The sequence below is a fragment of the Simochromis diagramma genome, unplaced genomic scaffold, assembly GCF_900408965.1.
Source record: "Simochromis diagramma unplaced genomic scaffold, fSimDia1.1 OVJJ01000106.1, whole genome shotgun sequence".
NCBI classification, from domain to species: Eukaryota; Metazoa; Chordata; class Actinopteri; order Cichliformes; family Cichlidae; genus Simochromis; species Simochromis diagramma.
The window spans coordinates 715,657-738,805 of NW_024387121.1; the positions used below are offsets into that span (position 1 = coordinate 715,657).

Consider the following 23,149-nt stretch of genomic DNA (forward strand, 5'->3'; position numbering starts at 1 on the left):
GGTGTACAGGGTGAGTGTAGCTAGGCAACATTTTTTAAACACAACCTGTTTTAAGTTTATGAACTATTGCAGTGATGCTGATTCTTTCCCTTGAATCCAGGCTGTGTAAAACTTTTACCTAACAACTCAAAGCAGTGAAAGGACACACATTCATTTTCCTCAGGTGATGCAGGAATGTCAGAGAAACAAAACTGAAAGTGTGTGTTGTGCATTATTGTTCCTGCTTCAGGTGCTGATGCTTATAACGGGCTAATCAGGTCTGTATATTTTTTTTTAACAGAAATTAAACTCCTGCCTGACTGTGATTAGAAGAAGCGAGCAAATAACATGTCTTATATACTTGTACAATTTTAATATAATTTGTGTTCAAAATAGTTGGTAGATTAATTTTTTTCTGATTCTTTTGAAATAGTTCTCAGAGTGTTAGCACAAGGTTTAAAGATGTAAATCACATTTCTGGGGAAGCCCATACAGCTAGACTCATATTAAAATATCACTCTAAGAACAGAAACCTAATAAAACTTATTACTGAAGCAGTGGAGGTAGTTCGTGAGGATGACCCCAGCCTCAGCACCAAACAAATTAAGACACTGTTCTTTGAACAGTGTCTTAATTCCACATGTTTTAGGGTCAGTACAGGGAGAAACATGGATGTCCATGGGTTCCCTAGTTTCACCCATTGTGCTCAATTTCTACATGGAAGAAGTGGAAAAGAGGGCTTTGTTATTTTACCCTGGAAGTCATTGACACCTGGGTGAAAATCAAGTCTCAGGACGTACCACAATTCCCTGATTCCATCAACTTGGTGCACCAACACATCAAATTCACCAGGGAGGAAATGAAAAGTGGCAGGTTAGGCTTCTTAGACTGTGAGATTTTCCTCAATAATGGGGGACATTTAAAAGTTGATGTGTACCATAAACCATCACAAATGGATCAGCGAACGCCGTCCCCACAGATGCAGCGGCCAGAGAAACAGACGATCATCACATCAAGAAGACCCTGATGTGATTATCCCAGCTGGACATGTGTACCTCATTATTTTATATTTTACAATTATCTCATAATTTTTTTTATATCACATTTATGTTTTCTCTTTTATATTACAAAGATATGTATTGTAGAATAGAATGTTGAGAGTAGACTAGTAATTGTCTACTCTTTAGAATAGACACTCTTTAATGACATTAAATTGCTTTTATTATTCTAAGAAGCTTTCATTTTTCCCTCCTGTGCTTACATCTAAAATGTGTGTATTTCATTACAGATGACTTTTGCTATAGTGAATAAATGTCACTTCTGTTAACTTGTTACGTCAGTCATTCTTAGGTCTGGTTTTGCACACTATTGCAACATGACTGTTTCCATGATGCTGAACATCATAAGTAATTGCTGTTGCAGTCTTCCTGAGTGTCAGGATGCGCTGTGTGGCAGGCAGGAGGCTATGTAACACTTTCCGATTAACTCATAAACACTTAAGCACACCCACAGTGATTTCAGAGAAACAAAACTGAGAGTGTGTGAGTGTTGTACATTTTTGCTACCTGGTTCAGATAACACTCACAGTAATCAAGATTACTTTATTTCATATATGAAATACATAAGTAATAAGTAATGATATTACTAAATAATAAATAAGTAATAATAAATAAGTAATAATAATAATAATAATTAGCAAGTAATATAAGTAAACAGTTTATTAACCACTGTAGTAGTGATACTACAATAAGTCCATTAACCGACACATTGCTCCTGTACCTTCCTAAAATAGACATTATAAAGGCTGACTTTGTTACATAGATTTAATATATGATATAATAAATATTATATAATAAAATAATAAAATATAGACTTTATTATTAACACTTTTCAATTAAATGATGAAAAATTTTAGTGCTATTTCAGAGTAATGAAAACTGAAAGTGTGTGTGACGTGGATTATTGTTCCCTGGTTCAGGTACCATTTACGGTAATTTGTGTCAGTATAAATGTAATATGATCAGGTAGGAAAGGGGAGGAGTTAGAGTGGTCACATGCTCAGGTATGGTTATAAAACCGTGTCAGATCTTCTTACCACTGCTCAGCTCTGCTACCTCGTAGGTAAGTTTCTTTGTTCTTTGTATGTTCTCTTTTTTACACATATTAGGGTTAATAATAAAAATCTGAGTTTCTGTGGCAGCTTAGGCAGTGAGGTGAACAATGTAACAAACTCTATGGATCAAAAAAGCATGTTTCAGCTTTCAACTCTACTATTAGAACACAACAAACCCTAATGATTTGGTATCAGCTTATTTGGCTCAGATAACTTCTTGAAGTAAACCTGTTCAGTACCGTAGAGCAGTTATCTTATCTGTCTACACACAGATATAGATCTCTCTGTCCCTTACAGCTACATGTATTAGTGATGTGCGGATCGATCCTGAAATGTCGATTCCTCCGATAGCAGTCATTTATGTTCTAGAATCAATTCTCACATTAAAATATCGATATTATATGTCACCGTTATTGTTAGCCGGTGTTGTGCCAAAAAGTGATTTCCAGTGTTTCTGTGTATTTTTTATGTGTAATATCTTTACGTATGTTCGTAAATAGACTTCGGTGAACAGGGGATACAAAGGGGTTACATAAAGAATTAAAAAATTATCTGTTTTTTAAGTATCTTTACAACTTGTACTTACATAATAACCAATCCGGTCCTTTATCCCCACTTAAAATATTTTTACAGAACTATTGTAATATTTGCTGCCATTTCTGCTGTCCTGTTGGGCAACTTACTCTTACAAAATACATTTTTAATGTTAATGAGATTTTTTTTACTGCATAAATAAAGGTTATATAAAAGTCGCTGCCAAAAACTGATTGCGGCTTGTATCTTGCTACATGAATGTTGTTTGTGGCTCAAGATGACTTTATGTCATCCATAAGGGATGCATTTGACATATGTTTAACATATTATAGCCCAACAAGTTACTTATAGCACTTTAAATATGAGCAATCGCTTTTTGGCAAATACCGGAAATCAGTTTTTGGCAGACAATCACTTTTTGGCACAACACCGGCCCGGAAACAGCGGGGGTGTCCAAATTCAGAGGCTGCTTCCACCTGAGGACCCTGCCTTCGCGGTCTAAAGAAAGCCGGGTAGTACGTCACAGGCTCCCTCGGTGGAGTGAAACTCAGCCGTCTGCTCCTTGCTGTCTAAAATATAACCGGGCGCTGGCGTAAACTCTCGACCGTCTCACACTTTCTTTAGTTAGTTTTCTGTTTGATGTTTATTCAGCTGTGTGAAAACCCCGGAGGAACCCACCCGACGGATTAATAAAGTTAAATTTAATTTAATCTAATCTAATAACTTTATTCTCAGCCAAACCGATTTACTCACGAACAAATAAAACACTGAAAAAGGCAAACAATAACATTTTTAAGTTATCAAAGTGACTTATATATCATGTTTAACCCGAGTAGCGAAAGCCCGCGGGGGTTTGAAAACGATGTGTCGGTCGGCTCAGATATTTGAAGTTTACACAGCTACATTCTCACCTGACAATATGTTAAAATGTTTTGGTTTTCTTTTTGGGTTTTTTTGCGACCCAGAAAGAGAAATAAGAGTAATATTAAAACTAAGTAGCTGCCGCCATTGTTGGAAACTGGAATTGGCTGGGCCATGATAGGAATTCTGCGATATGGTTTTTCAATTTTGTTGTCCAGGTGGAAATTCGGGAGAATGGTGGCTCCGGGATTCTCCCGGAAAAATCGAGAGGGTTGGCATGTATGGTTGTGGCAACATCACTAACCTTGTCAAACACCTCAGAGTAAATCATATCACAGAATATGACGAGCGTATGTTGAGGTGAACTGAAGAGGAGGACAGGGACAGGTGGTGCTAGGGCGAGACAGACGTCTCTCATGGAGTCCTTTAGTGCTGCAGGCAGGCAAGGTGTTCAAATAGCGCACAATTTCAATTTTTTATTTCTATGTGATGAGCTCTGCATTATTAAGTGATAAGAACAAGTAATCTGGTGTCCTGTAATCATTATGACGCTATAATTTGAGATACAATAAATAAAATACGTTTTTGTATAAAGTATCAGTATCGGATCAGTATCGTCGATACCACCCTGAATATTACTTGGTATCGGATCGGAAAGGAAGTCAGTGGTATCGCGCATCACTAATATGTATACGTGCATATGCACACACATTAATCACCTCGGGCAATTTTAAAAGAAAGCTTGATAAGACAACACTTTCCTTGCACAAGAAACTGAAACAGCTGGGAGGACAAAAACAAGAAACATCTATAAAAGTAGGGCAGATACCTGCTGCATGTAATTTTACATGGATACAAGAGTATCCATGTGATATGAGAGCTTTCAGTGTATGGTATCTAACATGCTGTGGTAATACAGGTAATATTTTTTTTCTGTTTAGATTGAAAAATTTTAACAACTTTTTGGGAGAATCCAATCAAAGCAAACCAACTACGACCGAAACCACAAATCATCTGAGAGTTTGCCATGGCAAAGAAAAAACCGTCTATCATCCATAAAAAGCAAGTATTTTACATCATCTCAGTCTGGATATTAACTGTAACTGTCTCTAAAAATACTTTTTGGATTCCAAGTGTAGCACATACAGTTAGGTCCTTAAGTATTTGGACATAATACAAATGTTGCTGCTTAGGAATTACTGCCATTTTTATACTTACAGAGTCATTATCCAAATAATTACAGATCTGACTGTATGCACTGTTTTCCCAGGTTAAGATGAACTCATTCTTTCCCAATTATCTGTCCTGTTTCAGGTCAGACAAGTTAATGAAATATTTGAAAAAGACAAAGTCGGCCCGTTACAGCTGCACGGCTATTCGTACCAAAGGTGAGTTAATGCTTATATAAAACTGGAAAAATGTGATGAATCAATTTTTCTGTTTTTGGGGCGGTTGGGCTGAACGCTAGAGGCGGGTATTTTGGGGCCATTTACTGGCAGCAAATTAAAAGTCAGTAAATTAAACACAGCAAAATACCTCTGCTTCAACACTGTATGTTCCATCTTTGTAGTGTTTTCAATTACCTGCAAATTGATGGATTGTGTTTTTATTTACTGTGAGATGCCAAACAGAATATCTTATTTGTAATTTGGACCAGCCACGTTTTTTAAATAACACGACTTTAACCGCTGTAAATTCACAAATTGTGCCTTTTTTCCTCTCTTTCTTTAGTGAAAAGAAGAGCACACTGGCTCCAGAAAATAAAATCGAGCTTGAAACACAAAGAATATGAATTAAATAAACCAAAAGAAATCAGGATGTTTAATAGCAAAAAAACAAAGACATTATCGTCCTTTCACAGTAAATGCCAATTTAACATTAGAAAGATTATCTTCTTTAAAAATCGCTATAATAAACAAACGGCTTCTTTTGTTTCCAAAACCAAAGGCGATCACTCGACCAAAAGGAAAGACTCATTCCCAGATCAGTATATAACTATCAAGAAACCAAAAAGATCTCATGCACACCCAGACTCCGTGAATCCTCTTACTTCAAACATTCTCAACATATCCGGTCATCAGATCATTTTTTTACCTAAATTTGAAACCTGTAATGATTATTCGGAGATACTGACAAAACTTCAAATGCCACACTTAAACGGTTTACCAAATTTGAAACGCAATGAACTCAGTTCTTGCCGTTTGGAATTCGAGCAAAACATTGAACTGTTTAAGAAAAACTGTGATTTGATTCGAGGATTTAAAAAGAAAAAGAAAGAGGACTGTTATCATCAAATCAAAGAAATGCAGAGAGAGGCAGACAAAATTCCAAGTGTCAATGCAAATACATTTTTTGATTCCCTCAAAGATTATCTGCAGTTGCATGAACGTAAACAATATGCATTGGCCATTTTTTTCATGAAACGCAGTAAGACCGTCTTTGTTTCACCGGAATTTGAGGTAGATTATGAAAATGACACACATACTGAGCCACTTTTATGTCAAGAGGTTGAAATTATTTTGCAACAGCTTGGAACCTTTGTGGAGAGCATTCTGGTTTATACGCTCAATAGTCCTTGCTTGAACTGTATGTCTGTACTCAGTAAAGAAGCGTATTCTTGGCACAGAGAATATGGAATTTCAACAACTGTAGGATTCACACAATTTTGGGGATTGAGTGGTCAAGACTTTTTTCAAAATATTACCTGCTCATATACCAACATGTTGGATCCAAAGAGCGTTTTTCATGAAAGTACTGAAAAATGCAAGAGCAATCCCTTCAAATTGAAGTCTTTCACGGTCAACAGTAAAATCTTTCAAAATATCAGGAAACTTAGTAAAAAAGAAGAAAAACACAGCTGCCGTAAGAAAATTGAATCTTATGTGTCTGTGCTGAAAACACTGGCAAAAATTTCCTTTTGTTCACGTGAAACACATTTACAATGTGGTGAAAACACAATTTATTCTTTCGTATTTCCCCCAATCATCCAAGATGCATGTAGAGACAGTCTTTTAAGGGACTGGTTAGTACTGGTGAACGACTGTGCCAAATCAAATGTTATAAAACAAATAACCAAGGATTTTAATGTTGCGGTAGTTGAAGTTATTTACCAAAGTCTGAAGTCCTCTTGTGGGAACAATAGTCCTTTAAAGCTTTGCCATATTCCTCTGAATCATTTAGATTGGGAGGTATATTGAGCATGAATATTTAAAAAAAAAAAAAAGAAAAAAAAAGAATTTTATTGCATAATATAATTGGTTAGAATAGATTATAAATTAAAATTAATTCATTCAAAGTGAATGAAAAAGTAAATACTTAAAAAAAATTTTTTTTTAATTATATATCATAAGATATATAATTTAATAGATATTTATATACGTCCAGAGTAACAGCCGTAGACCGCAGTTTGCCGCCTGTCAGGTAGTCAGTAATCCAGGGGAGCTGAACTCTGAGAGCAAACAGCCTGGTGACTGTAACGTGCCGAGGGGCTCACGTGGATCTGTGGCTGAATCTGGAGCTGAGACTGGAGGCGTTCAACGAGGACTCCTACGAGGCAGCAGAGCTGATGCGCTGATCATTAATGGCCGAGGCTGCTCACACCAAAGGTGGGTTAATGAGTTATAAACTGTAACAATATCTTGTAGCTTGGAACAGAAAAATCTCATCTTTGTTCTCTGTCTTGCTGCCTCCTCCTGTTGGTTTGTGTGTTAGTGAGTGGCAGGATTCTCCAGTCCAGTGAGCACAGCTCCATCAGCTGGTGGACTTCAGTCAACACACTTGCTCTCAACAACCAGCAGTGTGCTCAAACATCGGTTTCTCCTCCATCCTGCACGATGTTTTACACTCCAGAAGCAGTAAATCAGGATTACATCACCTCTCTGTAGAAGGAAACTTTCCAAGTGTCCTTATTTTGGATTCTTGTGTCCTTCTCAGTTCCTTCCTGGTGTGTGTGCTGGACTGGATCCTCTGGCTCTGTGCCATCCTTTACTTAATAAAAATCATTGAAACTTGTGTCACTCGTCTGAGTCTGCATTTAAATCCATGTGTTCTTGTTCTCTGTGTCAAAGATGTGAGCCACAACCACAAACCAAACTAAATTTAGTCCATAAAGGTGAACATATCAAAGGGAACTGGTTTTAAAACCATAATAAAACAAAAATCCAAATTCTAGTCAATACAAAACAATTCTGTTTGTAACAGATACAATAAACAATTTATCATTTATTATAATTAGCTTGTTAAAATTTGAAAAAAGTCCAGCACTCCTACAAACTTCCGTATTTGAGCTCACAATAATAAAAACCTGGTATATAGTTAATTTTCACAATACTACTAAAGGTATAAGCCAAACTCAGCACCAGCGCTGTCAAATCTAATTAGTTCCCAGAACTTAAACTCGTTGCCTTGAAAAACTAAATAAGGCTTACTTACGATGACTAAGTTAGGGCAACAAAAAATAAATATACAGTCAGGGGCAGTCCTGGCCTTTCTGATGCGCTGGGCGAACCCTCCCTCTGATGCTAGCTCACCCACTGCAGTTTGTTTTCTTAGTTTCCGTTGTGGCCCTCACTTTGTTAAAGTCTCACATTTTGTAAATAAACGCTTGCTTCCTTACTCTCACACACCACACCATGACAATAATACACACTCTCTCTCCATAGTGAGTACACAAATAGATAACAAACAGCCATTATAATTCATCATACATTGAGAATAGCCGACAAATCAACAATACACCTCTACCAATTAATGGCTAATTATGCTGAACACACTCCAGATTCAATCAGCCACATCAGTGTCTACTGTCTGTCTACTGTTTACTATCATATCCAAGTGGCTAACAAACGTAAACAGAACCCCCAAAGTTGATTCTGGTCATCTGGACGCAGCGTTTTCAGTGGGAGAAATATTTCGTCACTCATCCAGGTGACTTCTTCAGTCTCAGCTGACTGCAGGTTTCAATCTTATAAACAGCACATTTGCATAATGACTGAAACCAGCCCACTAAAGGAACAATGGGCTGGGAGGTCAGTTCCTTCATCATAATTATGATGATCATTAAAATGCAAATTCTCATGACTATTGGTCAACAACCACTACCATTCACAGAGAGTTGGGGAACGGCTGCAATCACAGCATTGAAAGATGGTGAAAGATGTACCCTTAGGCCCCCTCCTTGATTTAGAGATGGTCTTTCCCTTTTCACTAGAAACTCTAATTATTGCTCCAGACCACATGGTCCCAGAAATTAGACAGCATATCAGCTTCTTAGACCCTTATGTAAAATCAAGCCTTAGAAATCTCGGTGTCATATTTGACAGCTCGATGTCGCTCGAGCAGCATTCTAAGTAGCTGGTCCGAAACTGTTTTTATCATTTACGGAATATTTCTAAACTCAGACTAAAGGTATCAAAGCTTGAACTTGAGATGATTATTCATGCTTTTATTTCTTCTCGTTTAGACTATTGTAATGGCCTTTTTACTTGTTTTAACAAATCAGCCTTAAATCGTCTTCAGACTGTGCATAATGCTGCAGCACGTCTCTTAACAGGCACCAAGAGAAGATCCCATATCACTCCAGTCTTGGCCTCCCTTCACTGGCTGCCTGTAAATTTTAGGTTTCATTTGAAAATTTTAGTTCTAACCTTTAGGGCCCTGCAGGGTCAGGCTCCTCAATATTTATCTGACCTGCTGAAACCACATACATCTTCTCGGGCTTTAAGGTCATTAGATCAGAGACTGCTGGTGGTACCGCGCACTCGTTTTAAAACTCGTGGTGATCGGGCCTTTCAGACTGTGGCACCACGGTTGTGGAATTTTCTCCCACTGTCTCTTCGCTGCACGGACTCCATTGATTCTTTTAAGAAACAGCTGAAAACATTTTTATTTAGAAAAGCATTTGATTAATTTCTTCTTATGCTGTTTTTATAGTTTTATTGTTTTACATTGTTTTATTTACTGTTATATTGTTTTTATATTCCCATTTCCTGTGTTGTAAAGCACTTTGTGATTTTTATCTGTGAAAAGCGCTATATAAATAAATTTTACTTACTTACTTCACCTAAATGGACTCCTTGACTCCGCGCTCAAACCAGGGTTCCCTTCTGTTCAGGAAGTGTACATCCTCATCTTTGAAAGAGTGTCTAAAAAAAGAGAAAAAAAAAAGAAAGAGTGTCCACTGGCCTGCAGGTGTAAATAGACTGCAGAGTCCTGGCCTGACTGGGTGCCATCTGCTTCACCAGAGGTTGTTTGGTTTCCCCGATGTACAAATCCTGGCAATCCTCCACTATATTACTGTGTCGGGGGACGCGATCCTTGAGGAGGAATAGTTTTTGCCGCAGCGTGTTTTGGGGTTTAAAAGCTACAGAGACTCAAATGCATCTCAACTGTTCCGAAACACCTGAACAGTTGAGATGTTCAGGTAGTCATCCTGTTCAGATACAGGATGACTACGAGTTTTCGCTTAGGCAGCGGTTGCCCTTTTCTCCTGGATCGGTTGGAACTATCTTTAGGTGCCTTCGGTCATTATGCAATGTGCTGTTTATAAGGTTAGGGAAACCTGAAGAAATCACTTGGATGAGTGACGAAACGTTTTCCCCACTGAAAACATTACGACTGTCACGGCTGCCGAGGCGAGCCGTGTGGAATAAATGAGGATCCAATCGCAGGCAGTCGTAGAGGAGTGAAGGTGATTTATTGAACACAAAAAGAATGTGGACAAACAGCAAACGGGGCTCGAACTAAACTAAACTGGGAAACAACTAAACTACAGAGCACAAACCTGAATGAAAACGAGCAGAGGAGGATGACGATGAACAGCAGGGAGAAGACACGGTGGATACACAGACTGACACTGAGTAATACAGACGAACCGGCAACCGGCAGGAAAACACACAGGGCTTAAATACACACACCAGTAATCAGGGGATGAGAGACAAGAGGGCAACACAGCTGGGAGGAATCTGGGCTGACGGGACAGGGGAAACGTAAACTGATCACACTCACATACGACACGGACCTTCACAATAAAATAGGAAACTCAGACACATGGAACCAGACAAGACATTGCACTAAACAGACAGATTCACAAACAGATGGGGAGACACCATAGACAGACAGATACAGACGCAGACTCAGAGGCAGACCGAATATAACACAGAACCTAAACAATCATCTAGAAAATGATAACAAACTAAAAGCGCTGGGTCACCGACCCAGGACCATGACAACGACCAGATGAACAGAATCAACCTTTTGGGGGTTGAGCTTAAAGCTGTTCAACATCATCATCCAACACTCTAAATGGAGAGCTAAAGCATACTAACAGCTGCTTTATAAGTGCACAGGAGGAAATGGCCAGTGCATGGTAAGTGTAACATGGTGGACTAGTGTTGCCTGTGTTAATTCATCTCCATGTTTATTGTGTGAAGTTGTACTGGTTTGGCAGTGGTTTTGTGTGTCACATTTGCTGTGATGAGGTTGCATGGGCTCAAAATGTGGTCATAAATATTTTGTACTTGTAAATCAGGATTTGTATGTGTAAAAAAGATTTGTGTGTGTGTAAAAAAGATTTGTATGTGTAAAAAAAAATTGTGTGTGCGTAAAAAAGATTTGTATGTGTAAAAAAGATTTGTGTGTGGACTTAGCCAAAAAAAACCTGCAAGTTACAAGTACGAATTTTGACCCCATTTTTCTTCCTTTCATCTGATTGGTCAATGTCATGTCAATCACAAATGTAACAATCCAATCAGAGAACAGATGGGTTTGGCTGTCGAGGGGCGCTTCTTTGAATTGCAGGTCTTTGAAAGGAATAAATGCCCTTTTACATGCCAACCCAGCGTTTTCCTTCATCACGAAGAAAAACAGTCTGTGGTCGTCCGAGTTTGGTGATTTTTGTGTCACGGGTCTACGTGTTTAATACAGGGACTTCCACAGCCTTTTCAACAGCGCTGCGGACTGCGGGGTGGGGGCGAGCAGTGTTTTGGAAATGACAGTCTTCATTACAAAGCTTTCTTCATTATGAATTAGCATACATGTTTTTATTTAACATTTGAAGAACTAGCAAAAAAAAAAGAAACTCTTGTAGAGGACATAAAGTCAGAGATAGAAACGACAAGGAGCAGGTGCATCTAGTACAGGTAGAGCTGCTGCAAAAACCCACAGAGCCCAGCAGCCAGTGCAACAAATTCTGGATCCTTTGCTTTTAGTTAGCAGTTAGCATTAGCAGCACATCCTGCGTCCGATGTGAAAGGACTTTTATGCTGCGCACTGTGACTCACAGCAGTGGTCCCGGGTCAGCCCTAACTTTGTGTTAAACTAATCCTAAAGTAATAATGGTATTTCTAACCACTGATATACCACAACTTTTTCCTTTCAACAGCTACTGAAAGTTAGGGGACCTAGCTGCTATCGGATATTTATATAGAGATCCTCCAGCTTCAAACGGTATCACCCTTCAAGGACCTGCAGTTCAAAAAAGCGCCCCTCCGACAGCCAAACCCATCTGTTCTCTGATTGGATTGTTACATTTGTGATTGACATGACATTGACCAATCAGATAAAAGGAAGAAAAATAGTGTCAAAATTCGTACTTGTAACTTGCAGGGTTTTTTTTGGCTAAGTCCACACACAAATCTTTTTTACACACACAAATCTTTTTTACACACACAAATCTTTTTTACACATACAAATCTTTTTTACGCACACACAAATCTTTTTTACACATACAAATCTTTTTTACACACACACAAATTCTTTTTACACACACAAATCTATTTTACACACACAAATCTATTTTACACACACAAATCTTTTTTACACATACAAATCTTTGTTACGCACACACAAATTCTTTTTACACATACGAAACTGATTTACAAGTACAAAATATTTATGACCACATTTTGAGCCCATAAGGTTGGACCAACTGAAGTTAAGTGTATTTGATTGCACTGATACTCTAATCTACTTACAGCCCGCACTACAAACACTGCTGTGATATTTTTTCTCTCTGTGCAGGTATGTAATATGACCAAATCTAGGATGACCTGATATGTTTATGATGGATAGTTTGTTACTCTGTTATCCTACTACATGCTGCAGCCTAAAGGCAGAGTGGAGTTGCTGAGGCCGGAGTGATCACTGGCCTCCTTCTTACAGGGTGGTGGGTCCTGGAAGACAACTGCTGATTCCTGTTAAAGGGGTCGACATGTGAAGTGCAACTGGCTTGTGGCATAGCTGGCTCTGGCGTTGGACTGTGTGTTTTATTTTGTACTCAAGTGGGACACTGGACTGTTTAATCCTTCATTTTTGGATCATTGTATTAAGATATTATCATTTAGATTTTATTGACTGTCATCTTTTGCCCACGGCTGAGACAGTTGGTCACATTTAGAATCTGGATGTGTTACATTAGCATTTTAATGGTTTTACATTTACATTTTACATTTCTTTGGGCAGCACGGTGGTTAGCACTGTTGCCGCACAGCAAGAACGTCCTGAGTTCAATTCCACCATCAGACCGGGGTCTTTCTGTGCGGAGTTTGCATATTCTCCCTGTGTTTGCATGGGTTCCCTCTGGGTACTCCGGCTTCCTCCCACCATCCAAAGACGTGCAGTTTGTGGGGATAGGTTAATTGGATAATCCAAATTGCGAATGTGCGAGTGAATATGATTGCGAATGGTTGTCTGTCCCTGTGTGTTGGCCCTGCGACAGACTGGTGACCTGTCCAGGGTGTTCCCTGCCTCTCGCCCTATGACAGATAGGCTCCAGTGCCGCCCCGCCCCCGCCCCCCCCCGCGACCCTGAAAAGGATAAGCAGATGGATGTTTTACATTTGTTGCCATCTACCAGTCATGTGATTGTAATTAACTCCTTCACCACAAGAAGTCACTGCTAGGCTTCCAACAATCATCTGGGAATCTGATGCTTTAGGATCTGAACGACTTGCTGTAGTTAATGGAAACACAGATTCTACTTTGTACCAGAAAATCCTGACAAAAAGAGGGTCACCTCAATGTCAACCATATATTTTTAATTTGTGTAATATACTGGGATATTTATAATTGAACCATTTGTGTAGATTGTAATATTTAATTTAGTCACTGTTTGTACTTTCTTGGATCAAATGTGACAGAAAATCTACAGGGATTAATAAAATATTTTGAGTCTGATTCTGAAAAATGTCTCGTTATCAGTTCATGCCATATATAATTATATGTGGCATGAACATATATAAGTAATAATATATTCAAGCACATTCAAGTTATGCAGCAGGGCAATGATTCAAGTTTACCTCCGAATTACCTCAAAACAGAAATAAATACATTAATTAAAAAAGCAGACAAACAAAGGCTTTGGAGTGGCCTAGTCAAAGTATATACTAAAATCAGATTGGTGTTGAAATGAGGATCTATTGGGAAGAATTTAAAGTAAGAGTTTAGCAAAGACAAAGTGGGTGTACAGTCTGTTGTTGGTGTAACAACAGAGGAATAAATCAGCTGAGCCTGTTGATCATCAGCACCAGCACCCCTATACACATCTGTTTGGCTCCCTGTTAAAAAATATCTGATCCTATGAGCAGTACCCAGCAGGCAAACAGAGTTCAGATGGAGCCGATGTGGGTGAAGGGAATAGCCCAGCTCTGATTAACTTGGTGGTCAGAGAGAGTGTTCGCCCAGGGCGCCAAACAGGACTGCCACTGGTCTGGATCATGTACACACACAAAATTCAGACATCAGAAAAAACATTTTCACTATTCAAACTACATTTCTCATTTATATAAATTGATGGAACTAATTTAAATTTATCTCTGATAGAAAATAAAAAGGTAAATGACCTGTATTTGTATAGCACTTTGCTTAGTCCCTAAGGACTCCAAAGTGCTTTACATATCCAGTCATCCACCCATTCACACACACATTCACACACTGGTGATGGCAGCTACATTGTAGCCACAGCCACCCTGGGGCGCACTGACAGAGGCGAGGCTGCCGGACACTGGCGCCACCGGGCCCTCTGACCACCACCAGCAGGCAACGGGTGAAGTGTCTTGCCCAAGGACACAACGACCAAGACAGTCAGAGCCGGAGCTCGAACCGGCAACCTTCCGATTACAAGATGAACTGTCAACTCTTGAGCCACGATCACCCCAAAAAGGATGATTTTAGATCAGATTTAAATTTCAGTTTTCAGTTTTATTTGTCATATGCAAGGTAGCACAGGGTCAACATCGCAATGAAATGTATTTGACGAGCAGAAGACAGTCACTCAGCAGAATGGTACAGTAGAAGAAAAAAAAATGGACTCTAAGAACAGAAACTAAACACATATAATTTATTTTTTTGGCTCAAACAGTCACCTTAGGCATTTTATTTCCTAAAGGTAAAGAACGTCTAAAATCCTTTGTTTTGTGCATCAGATTCATAACAGCAGGAAGAAAATGTGAGAACTGTCGTAAGATTAGGGTGGACAACCAGTTTCACCTGCATAACAGAGCAAATGACGTAAAAACAGTGGTGTGGCAGTGATCTGGAGCTGGAGAGCTTTCAGTGTGTGTCATTGAACTTGTGATAATACTTACAACATATTTTCTGTTCAGCTTGAAAAACCAGCTCAACATGTTGTGAGAATTCACTGCACACACATCCTAGAAGAGTTTGAAACATTCCACTTTGAATATTAACTGTGACTGTCTCTAAATAATTCTGTTTTCAAGTATAGTATATGTAGTTAGGTCCATAAATATTTGGACAATGATAGTTTGTACTATGACTACTGCAGTTTTGCCTCTGTACACCACCACGGTGAATTTTAATTAAACTATTGGGATGTGAGATGACATCTAAGCTCACTCCTGGGAGGATCCAATCACAATATTAACATCTAATCAACTGACCTCCATCCACACCTTATCGTGCTCTCTTTATCTGCCTGACTTCCATGATTTAATTCTTTGTTATTCTTAACCTAGAAAATTCCATCACATTTAAATATTTAATCCAATATGGATAATGTTACCTTAGTGTTTCATTCAGTTTGTTAGTTTTCTACTTATTTAGATTAAATTAGAGTTAGATTTGTCTTTTCTAAAAGGAGGAATGTTGAAGGCTTAAGGCACAGGTAAGACAGGAGGAGGCACTGAACAAGATATCTTTACACTTCTCAGATAATTAACCCTCATGTGTTTATTTCTTGTTAAACAGTTTTATGTTCCCACCCAAAAATGACCTCCCCCTCAAGACTCATCACAACAACTGTAGTAACAGATATAGTATCACTGCTTGCTGCGTTCGATCTTTTTATCAACTTCAATTCTTTTGAACATTACATGGTTTCTTTTTTTACTTCCGTTTATTATACATAGAAAGTCTCATTAATCTGGGCTTATATAGCTTGAATTCAAATTCCAAAAACACATCATTTCTGTGTTATTTTGAAAATAAGAAATAATCATCAAACATACATAGTATACTGTTAATCACAGACTACTTTGGGTCAAAGTTTCCATTAACATTTGCTTTGAAACCATTTAAAATTTGTATACATCAAATAAAGCAGAGGTGTCAAGCTCCAGGCCTCGAGGGCCAGTGTCCTGCAGGTTTTAGATCTCACCCTGGGTCAACACACCTGAGTCAAAGCATTAGTTCATTACCAGGCCTCTGGAGAAATTCAAGACATGTTGAGGAGGTCATTTAGACGTTGAAATCAGCTGTGTTGGCTCAAGGATACATCTAAAACCTGCAGGACACCGACCCCCGAGGCCTGGAGTTTGACACCTGTGAAATAAAGTAACATCTGTTGTGCTCCTGGTCAAAAGTGATTGCAGAAAATTATCTGAAAGTTACACTTGATTCTGGCACGGCTCCAGACCAGGAGGACAATTAATGAAAAACAATAATGTCTTATGTCTCTTGAGACCTCCAATCAATCTCCAGAACCACAAACTTCAATTGGTTCTTTACAGGAGAACCGTCTACACGTTTCATGTTCCACCCATAATTTGTCCTGGCATCACACGTTGCCCACATCTTTATGGTATATTTAACTGCTTTCTTGGCATTTCCGTATGAAAGGTCAGCGTCATCTAAAGCGACCAGATGCTCATCCACTGTGATGTTTGGATTGGGGACATAGATGATTGTCTTGTTGGCCTGTTTTTTGTCACGGTTGTCAAAGTGAATCGCCGGTAAAAACATGTAACATTTCTGGAGTGACATGGTGGTCGAAAAAATCATCTGGGCAGACTCTGTATCACATAAACTTTATTTGTCACACACACAATTATACAGAGTACAACATGTAGCGAAATTCTTGTGTCCGAGCTGCAGATATTGCTGCACCATTCCAGGGCTTGGTTTTAGTATGGCAGGTCTAGCCAGGACGCTTACTGGATACCGGGTGGAAATCGAACTTGTGACTCTCGCTCCGAAGATGTGTAGTCTTACCACTAGACTACACATTACTAGATGCATGCACACCACTCAAAATCAAGACGCATGTGTACTTTAATGTCTTTCTGGGTTACCTCCTTCCAACTGTCTTTGTTGTACCTGAAGTTATTTACACTCATTGTTACACAAAATGGAAGTGTAATGGAAGAAAAGAGAGAAGGCCACTAACCACAGATCATCACACACTGAGTGTACGGGTCACATACAAACACATTCATTTATACAATTAATCATTTCATTTCCAAAGGACCATCTTCTTCACATTTTTTATAAACAACCCTTTTTTAAGTTTATAAACTATTACAGTAGTGATACTGTTACGTCTACACTCTTAACCCTGGACTCTAAACTAGACTTTATAGAGTCTGTGTGGAAACTTTCAATTAAGTAACAACTTGAAGTCGTGACAGCACGCAGACTCGTTTTAAGAGGCTGATGGCAGGAATTTCAGACAAACAAAACTGAAACATACAAAGATGTTATCATGTTGTCAGGATTGTTTTGTTTTTATTTTCACAGAAATGAAACTCCTGGCTGACTGGATACATTTTCAATGATGAGAAGAAGTAACCAGATAACATGTTTTACTATACTTGTCCAATTTGAATGTAATTTGTGTTCACAGTAGTTGGTACTTTACATTTTTTATAGATTCCTTTTTGTGGTAAAAGTTGTTAGAGTGTTCGCACAATGATTACAAATTTAAATCACATTTTAAGGCGGCAACTTAATAAACTTGCCTTTTTAAAAGCAGAACTTTCAGATAAAAATTTGACTCTTAGAACAGAAACCAAACACATATAATGTCTTTTTTTTGTCTCACACAGTCACCACAGGCATTTTATTTTCTAAGGGTAAAGAATGTTCAAAGACAACCCTTTGTTATCTACATCAGATACATGACAGCAGGGAGAAAATGTGAGAAATGTCACAAGATACCTGCTACAACCAGTTTCACATGCATACCAGAGAAAATGACGTAAAAACAGTGGGGTGTCACCGTATATCAAATTAGATTTAAATTTACTTCTACACTTTACAGTATGTATAACAATTTTCAATTAATCAATAAAGCCCTTAGACTTTATCTACAGTGATATTACTGTTCTGATCACAGTAATTTCAGAGAAGATAAACCGAAAGTAAACCTGTTCTACATTGTTGTTTCCTGGTTCAGGTGATTATGCTTACTGAGGGCAAGTCATGATAGAATCTCTGATTTTTAATGGAAATAAACTTGTGTGACTGGATACACTTTTAGTGATTAGAAGATGTGATTACAAAACACACTCTACTATTCTCGTTGAAATTTAAGATACTTTGTGTTCAATATACTTGTGAAATGATCAGGTAGAAAAGGGGAGGGGTTAGAGTGGTCACATGGTCAGAAATTGTTATAAAAAAATCCTGTCAGATCTTCAAACGTCCCTTTTGATCAGCAACCCAGCTCTGTTGCCTCGTAGGTAAGTTTCTTTGTATCCTGTTTTTATACTTATACTTTGTCACAAGGGTTAAAACGCAAATCAGAGTTTCTGTGGCAGCTTAGGCAGTGAGGTGAACAATGTAACAAACTCTATGGATCAAAAAAAGCATGTTTGTTTCAGCTTTACTACTATCAAAACACAAAAAGAAAAGCAATGATTTGGTATCAGCTTATTTGGCTCAGATAGCTTGATGAAGTAAACCTGTTCAGTACTGTAGAGCAGTTATCTTATCTACACACATCTCGCTGTCCCTTACTTTACAGATAGCTTTATGCATACATACATACGAACACTCATTAATCACCTTGGGCAATTTTAAAAGATAAGATAACTTGACAGGACAACACTTTTCTTGTGCAAGAAACTGAAACAGCTGGGAGGACAAAAACAAGAAACATCTATAAAAGTAGGGCAGATACCTGCTGCATGTAGTTTCACAGGGACACAAGAGTGAATGATGCAATAAAAATGAGATGTCACTGCGATGATATGAGAGCTTTTAGTGTATGGTATCTAACATGCCGTGGTAATACATGTAATATTTTTTTCTGTATAGGTTGAAAGATCAACAACTTAACGTGAGACTCCTCTGACCTAAATCAACGCAAACCAACAACAATTCATCAACTTTTTTGCCATGGGAAACAATCAGTCTTTCATTTATAATATGCAAGTACTTTACATCATCTCAGTCTTGATATTGACTGTAAATGTCTCTAAAAAGGTTATATATATATATACATAAGGTTTATAAATATGTATATATACGCATCTGTGTAGAAATTACTGTCATTTTAATACTTGGTGGTATCTAGAAGCAAAATTACCCAATTATCCAAATAATTACAGACCTGACTGTATACACTGTTTCCCCAGATTAAGATAAACTCATTCTCAACTATCCCAATTATCTGTCCTGTTTCAGGTCAGACAAGTCCATGAAATATTTGAAAAAGAAAAGAAAGTCGGCCCGTTACAGCTGCAAAGCTATTCGATTCAAAGGTGAGTTAATGAATATAAATTTGTCTTTGAGACTGAGCAAGACTTACATCCCCTTTTTACATTTTTACATTCTGAGCCATGGAAGCACAAATCAATAAAATATTTTGTTAAATCAGCTAATTTTGAATTTCATACCAGCAAAACATTTTGCCTATGTCCTGCTAAAGTTTGTTTTTAGTCCTAGTTGATAATCGTTGTCTCTTTATATTTCTCTGTTCTGCACATGAGAGACAAGTTTCCAAACTAATAGAGAAAAGTCTTCAAGTCTTTTTTGGCAGCTCTTGCAGTCAGAATTCTGACCTGAATGTACTGCTGTGCCAAACACCTTTTTCTTCCCTGATCATCGGTTTAAATTCTGTATACGCTACATTTGTTCATGTGTTTCTCTTGCCTGTTTATTTCTTCATTTATATTTGTGTAATTTCACTTATAACTGTTATGTTATAGACAGTATGACAATGTCAAAAGCATGAGAGAGAAAGACATATCTTTAAGTGAGGGTGGAGTTTGGGGGGGGGGGGCACAAACTGGGGCCATTTCTTGCTATAAATGAATAAATGATTATTCACTAAATTAAAAAAGGAAAACATCTCTGGTTTAACACACAAACTGGTGGATTTAGTGTTTTTATTTATTTTTTATTGTGAGATACCATAAATACTAAATAATAAAAAACTTTGGATCAGCCAACCTTGAAATAAAAAACATTTTAACACCCATGACAATAATGCTATTTTTCCTCTCTCTTATTTAGTGATGAGAACAGCACCCTGGCTCTATAAAAAATTTAAAACAAAATATCGTCTAAAAATAAATTACATTAAACGCAAAGTTGATATCCTAACAAATCACTTCTTTGAACATGGCTGTAATAAAATAAATGCTTGTTGTGTATATAAAATCACAGACGATAACTCCACCATAAGAAAAGACTCATTTTCAGATGATTTTATCATTATCAAGAAACTAAAAAGAAAGTATACACATCCAAAAAATTTTTTACACCAATTTCAAACTTGTAATGATTATTCAAAGATACTGACAGAACTAGAAGAGTTAAAAGTATCCGAAGAACCATTAATGAAAGACAGATGTGCATTCATTAAAAACCTCAAAACTAAAAATGAAATAGAATGTTGTCATAAAATCAAAGAAATGCCTAAAGAGACAATTCCAAAAGCTGATGAAAATATAATACCTCCGTTTTTGATAAAATTTCTTTTGATGCAGGAACGTAAACAATTTGCAATTGCCTTTATTTTCATGAAACATAGTGAGGACATCTTTGTTTCTTGGAAATTTGAGGTAGATTATAAAAATCACATACACACTGAACCACCTTTATGTCTAGCAATTGAAACAATTTTGAAAGAGATTGGAATTTCGGTGGCGAGAATTGTGATTTATACATTCAATAGTCCTTGCTGGGACTGTATGTGTCTACTCAATCAAAGACATAATTCTTGGCACAAAGACTATGGATTCTCAACTGCTGTAGTTTTCACTAAATTTTTTTTACGTGATCTAGATCATCTAAATTTGAACAAGTACTCAGCTAAGGAAATGTTAAATCCAAGTAGTGTATTTTATGATTCTTGTGAAAAATGTAAGAATGTTCTCTACAGACTGAACCCTTTAAAAGATCAATTTGAAAGTGACACATATAAAAAAATAATTAGATACATACCTACTGGTAAAAAAATTAGTGAAAATATACAAGATTGTGTGTCTAATCTGAACACACTGGTATCACAATCCCATTGTTCACTTGAAACACATTTACAACATGGTATAAATACAATTTCTTTTTTCAAATTTCACCAAAAGATCCAATGCCCTTTAGAAAGAAAATGGCATGAAGTGGTGCATAAACGTGCCAAGCCATATTTTTTAGAACAAATAAAAAAGGATATTAAACGTGGGTTAGTTGAAGGTGATTACAAAAGATTTAAGGCCTCTTGTGGGAACAATATCCCAGTAAAGCTTTACCACCTCCCTCTGAATCTGTAAACATTAAGACTAATCTAAATATATTATAATAAAAATTTTAAATTAGATTACACAGATTACATAGCAATACAAAGGATAGTGAGTCAAGAAATTGACTGGACAACTGTTTGGGTTGTACGTCGCTACTTCGCAAAGAAAAGCTTTTTCTACAACTATAATCACACAATTTTATGGACAAACTATCACCTACTCATCTGCCAACATGTTAGGCCCGTGCAGTGTGTTTTATGAACACATTCAAAGTGTGATCCCTTCAAATTGAACACTTTCATAGTAATAGTAACATCTACCAAAATATCAGGAAACTTAATAAAAACAAGAGAAAAAGAAATTATTATAAGAAAACTGAATCTTCAGTGGCTGTACTTCTGCTGGACAAGCAGAAATTTGTCCACGGGAGAAAAATTTACAATTTGGTAAAAACACAATTTGGTCTTTCAAATTTCCTCCAATAATCCAGAACACAGATACAACTTCAAAAAGAATGATGTGAACTGGTGAAAAACAGTGCCATGTCATGTCAAACATTAGAGAAAAATAACCATGAATTTCACTTTTGTGGTAGTCAAGGGAACAACATTCCTTTTAAATTTATAAAATCATACCTCTATAAATATACAATTGTATTTTTTTAATTAAAAATTAAATTGAAATATACTATATAATTGATTAAAAACTTTTATTCATTTATTCAAAGTAAATGAAAAAAAAAACTTTTTAAAAAGATATGTTAAATTATATATCATAAGATATATAATTTAATAGATATTTATATACATCCAGAGTAACAGCCGTAGACTGCAGTTTGCCGCCTGTCAGGTAGTCAGTAATCCAGGGGAGCTGAACTCTGAGAGCAAACAGCCTGGTGACTGTAGCGTGCCGAGGGGCTCACGTGGATCTGTGGCTGAATCTGGAGCTGAGACTGGACGTGTTCAACGAGGACTCCTACGAGGCAGCAGAGCTGATGCGCTGATCATTAATGGCCGAGGCTGCTCACACCAAAGGTGGGTTGATGAGTTATAAACTGTAATAATATCTTGTAGCTTGGAACAGAAAAATCTCATCTTTGTTCTCTGTCTTGCTGCCTCCTCCTGTTGGTTTGTGTGTTAGTGAGTGGCAGGATTCTCCAGTCCAGTGAGCACAGCTCCATCAGCTGGTGGAGTTCAGTCAACACACCTGCTCTCAACAACCAGCAGTGTGCTCAAACATCGGTTTCTCCTCCATCCTACACGATGTTTTACACTCCAGAAGCAGTAAATCAGGATTACATCACCTCTCTGTAGAAGGAAACTCTCCAAGTGTCCTTATTTTGGATTCTTGTGTCCTTCTCAGTTTCTTCCTGGTGTGTGTGCTGGACTGGATCCTCTGGCTCTGTGCCATCTTTTACTTATAATAAAAATCATTGAAACTTGTGTCACTCGTCTGAGTCTGCATTTAAATCCATGTGTTCTGGTTCCCCATGTCAAAGATGTGAGCCACAAGCACAAACCAAACTAAATTTAGTCCATAAAGGCAAAAATTGCAAAGAGAATGGGTATGAAAAATCTGTAGTAAAACAAAAGCCTGAATGTTTGTCAAAAAAGATGGAAAATTGTATGAAGTTCTCTTTGGGTGGGTGACTATAACCTACTCAAGGTGGCTCTGGAGGAATAGATCCACCCAGAGGGAGCAGAGAGGCTTTTCCTAGATTGAACTAACTGTAAGAACCTCAAGTT

At 37.5% G+C, this 23,149-nt stretch overlaps 1 protein-coding gene across 6 annotated transcripts; it reads left to right on the forward strand.

Moving 5' to 3' along the window:
- Nucleotides 1-2,009: 2,009 nt before the first annotated feature.
- LOC120743345 lies at nt 2,010-22,846 on the forward strand. Of its 6 annotated transcripts, XM_040046963.1 has the most exons (7): nt 2,010-2,100; nt 4,429-4,549; nt 4,802-4,875; nt 5,219-6,346; nt 9,126-9,129; nt 21,119-22,438; nt 22,545-22,846. In XM_040046963.1, exons 2-6 carry the CDS (start codon nt 4,515-4,517, stop codon nt 21,432-21,434), a joined length of 1,557 nt encoding a protein of 518 aa, XP_039902897.1. In that variant the 5' UTR covers nt 2,010-2,100; nt 4,429-4,514; the 3' UTR covers nt 21,435-22,438; nt 22,545-22,846. The 6 variants fall into 6 exon arrangements, with proteins under 6 accessions (XP_039902897.1, XP_039902896.1, XP_039902900.1 ...); XM_040046962.1 differs by lacking the exons at nt 9,126-9,129; nt 21,119-22,438; nt 22,545-22,846 and adding an exon at nt 7,199-7,498 and having other exon boundaries at nt 5,219-7,092; XM_040046966.1 differs by lacking the exons at nt 5,219-6,346; nt 9,126-9,129 and having other exon boundaries at nt 2,011-2,100; nt 20,179-22,438.
- The last annotated feature ends 303 nt before the right edge of the window (nt 22,847-23,149 follow it).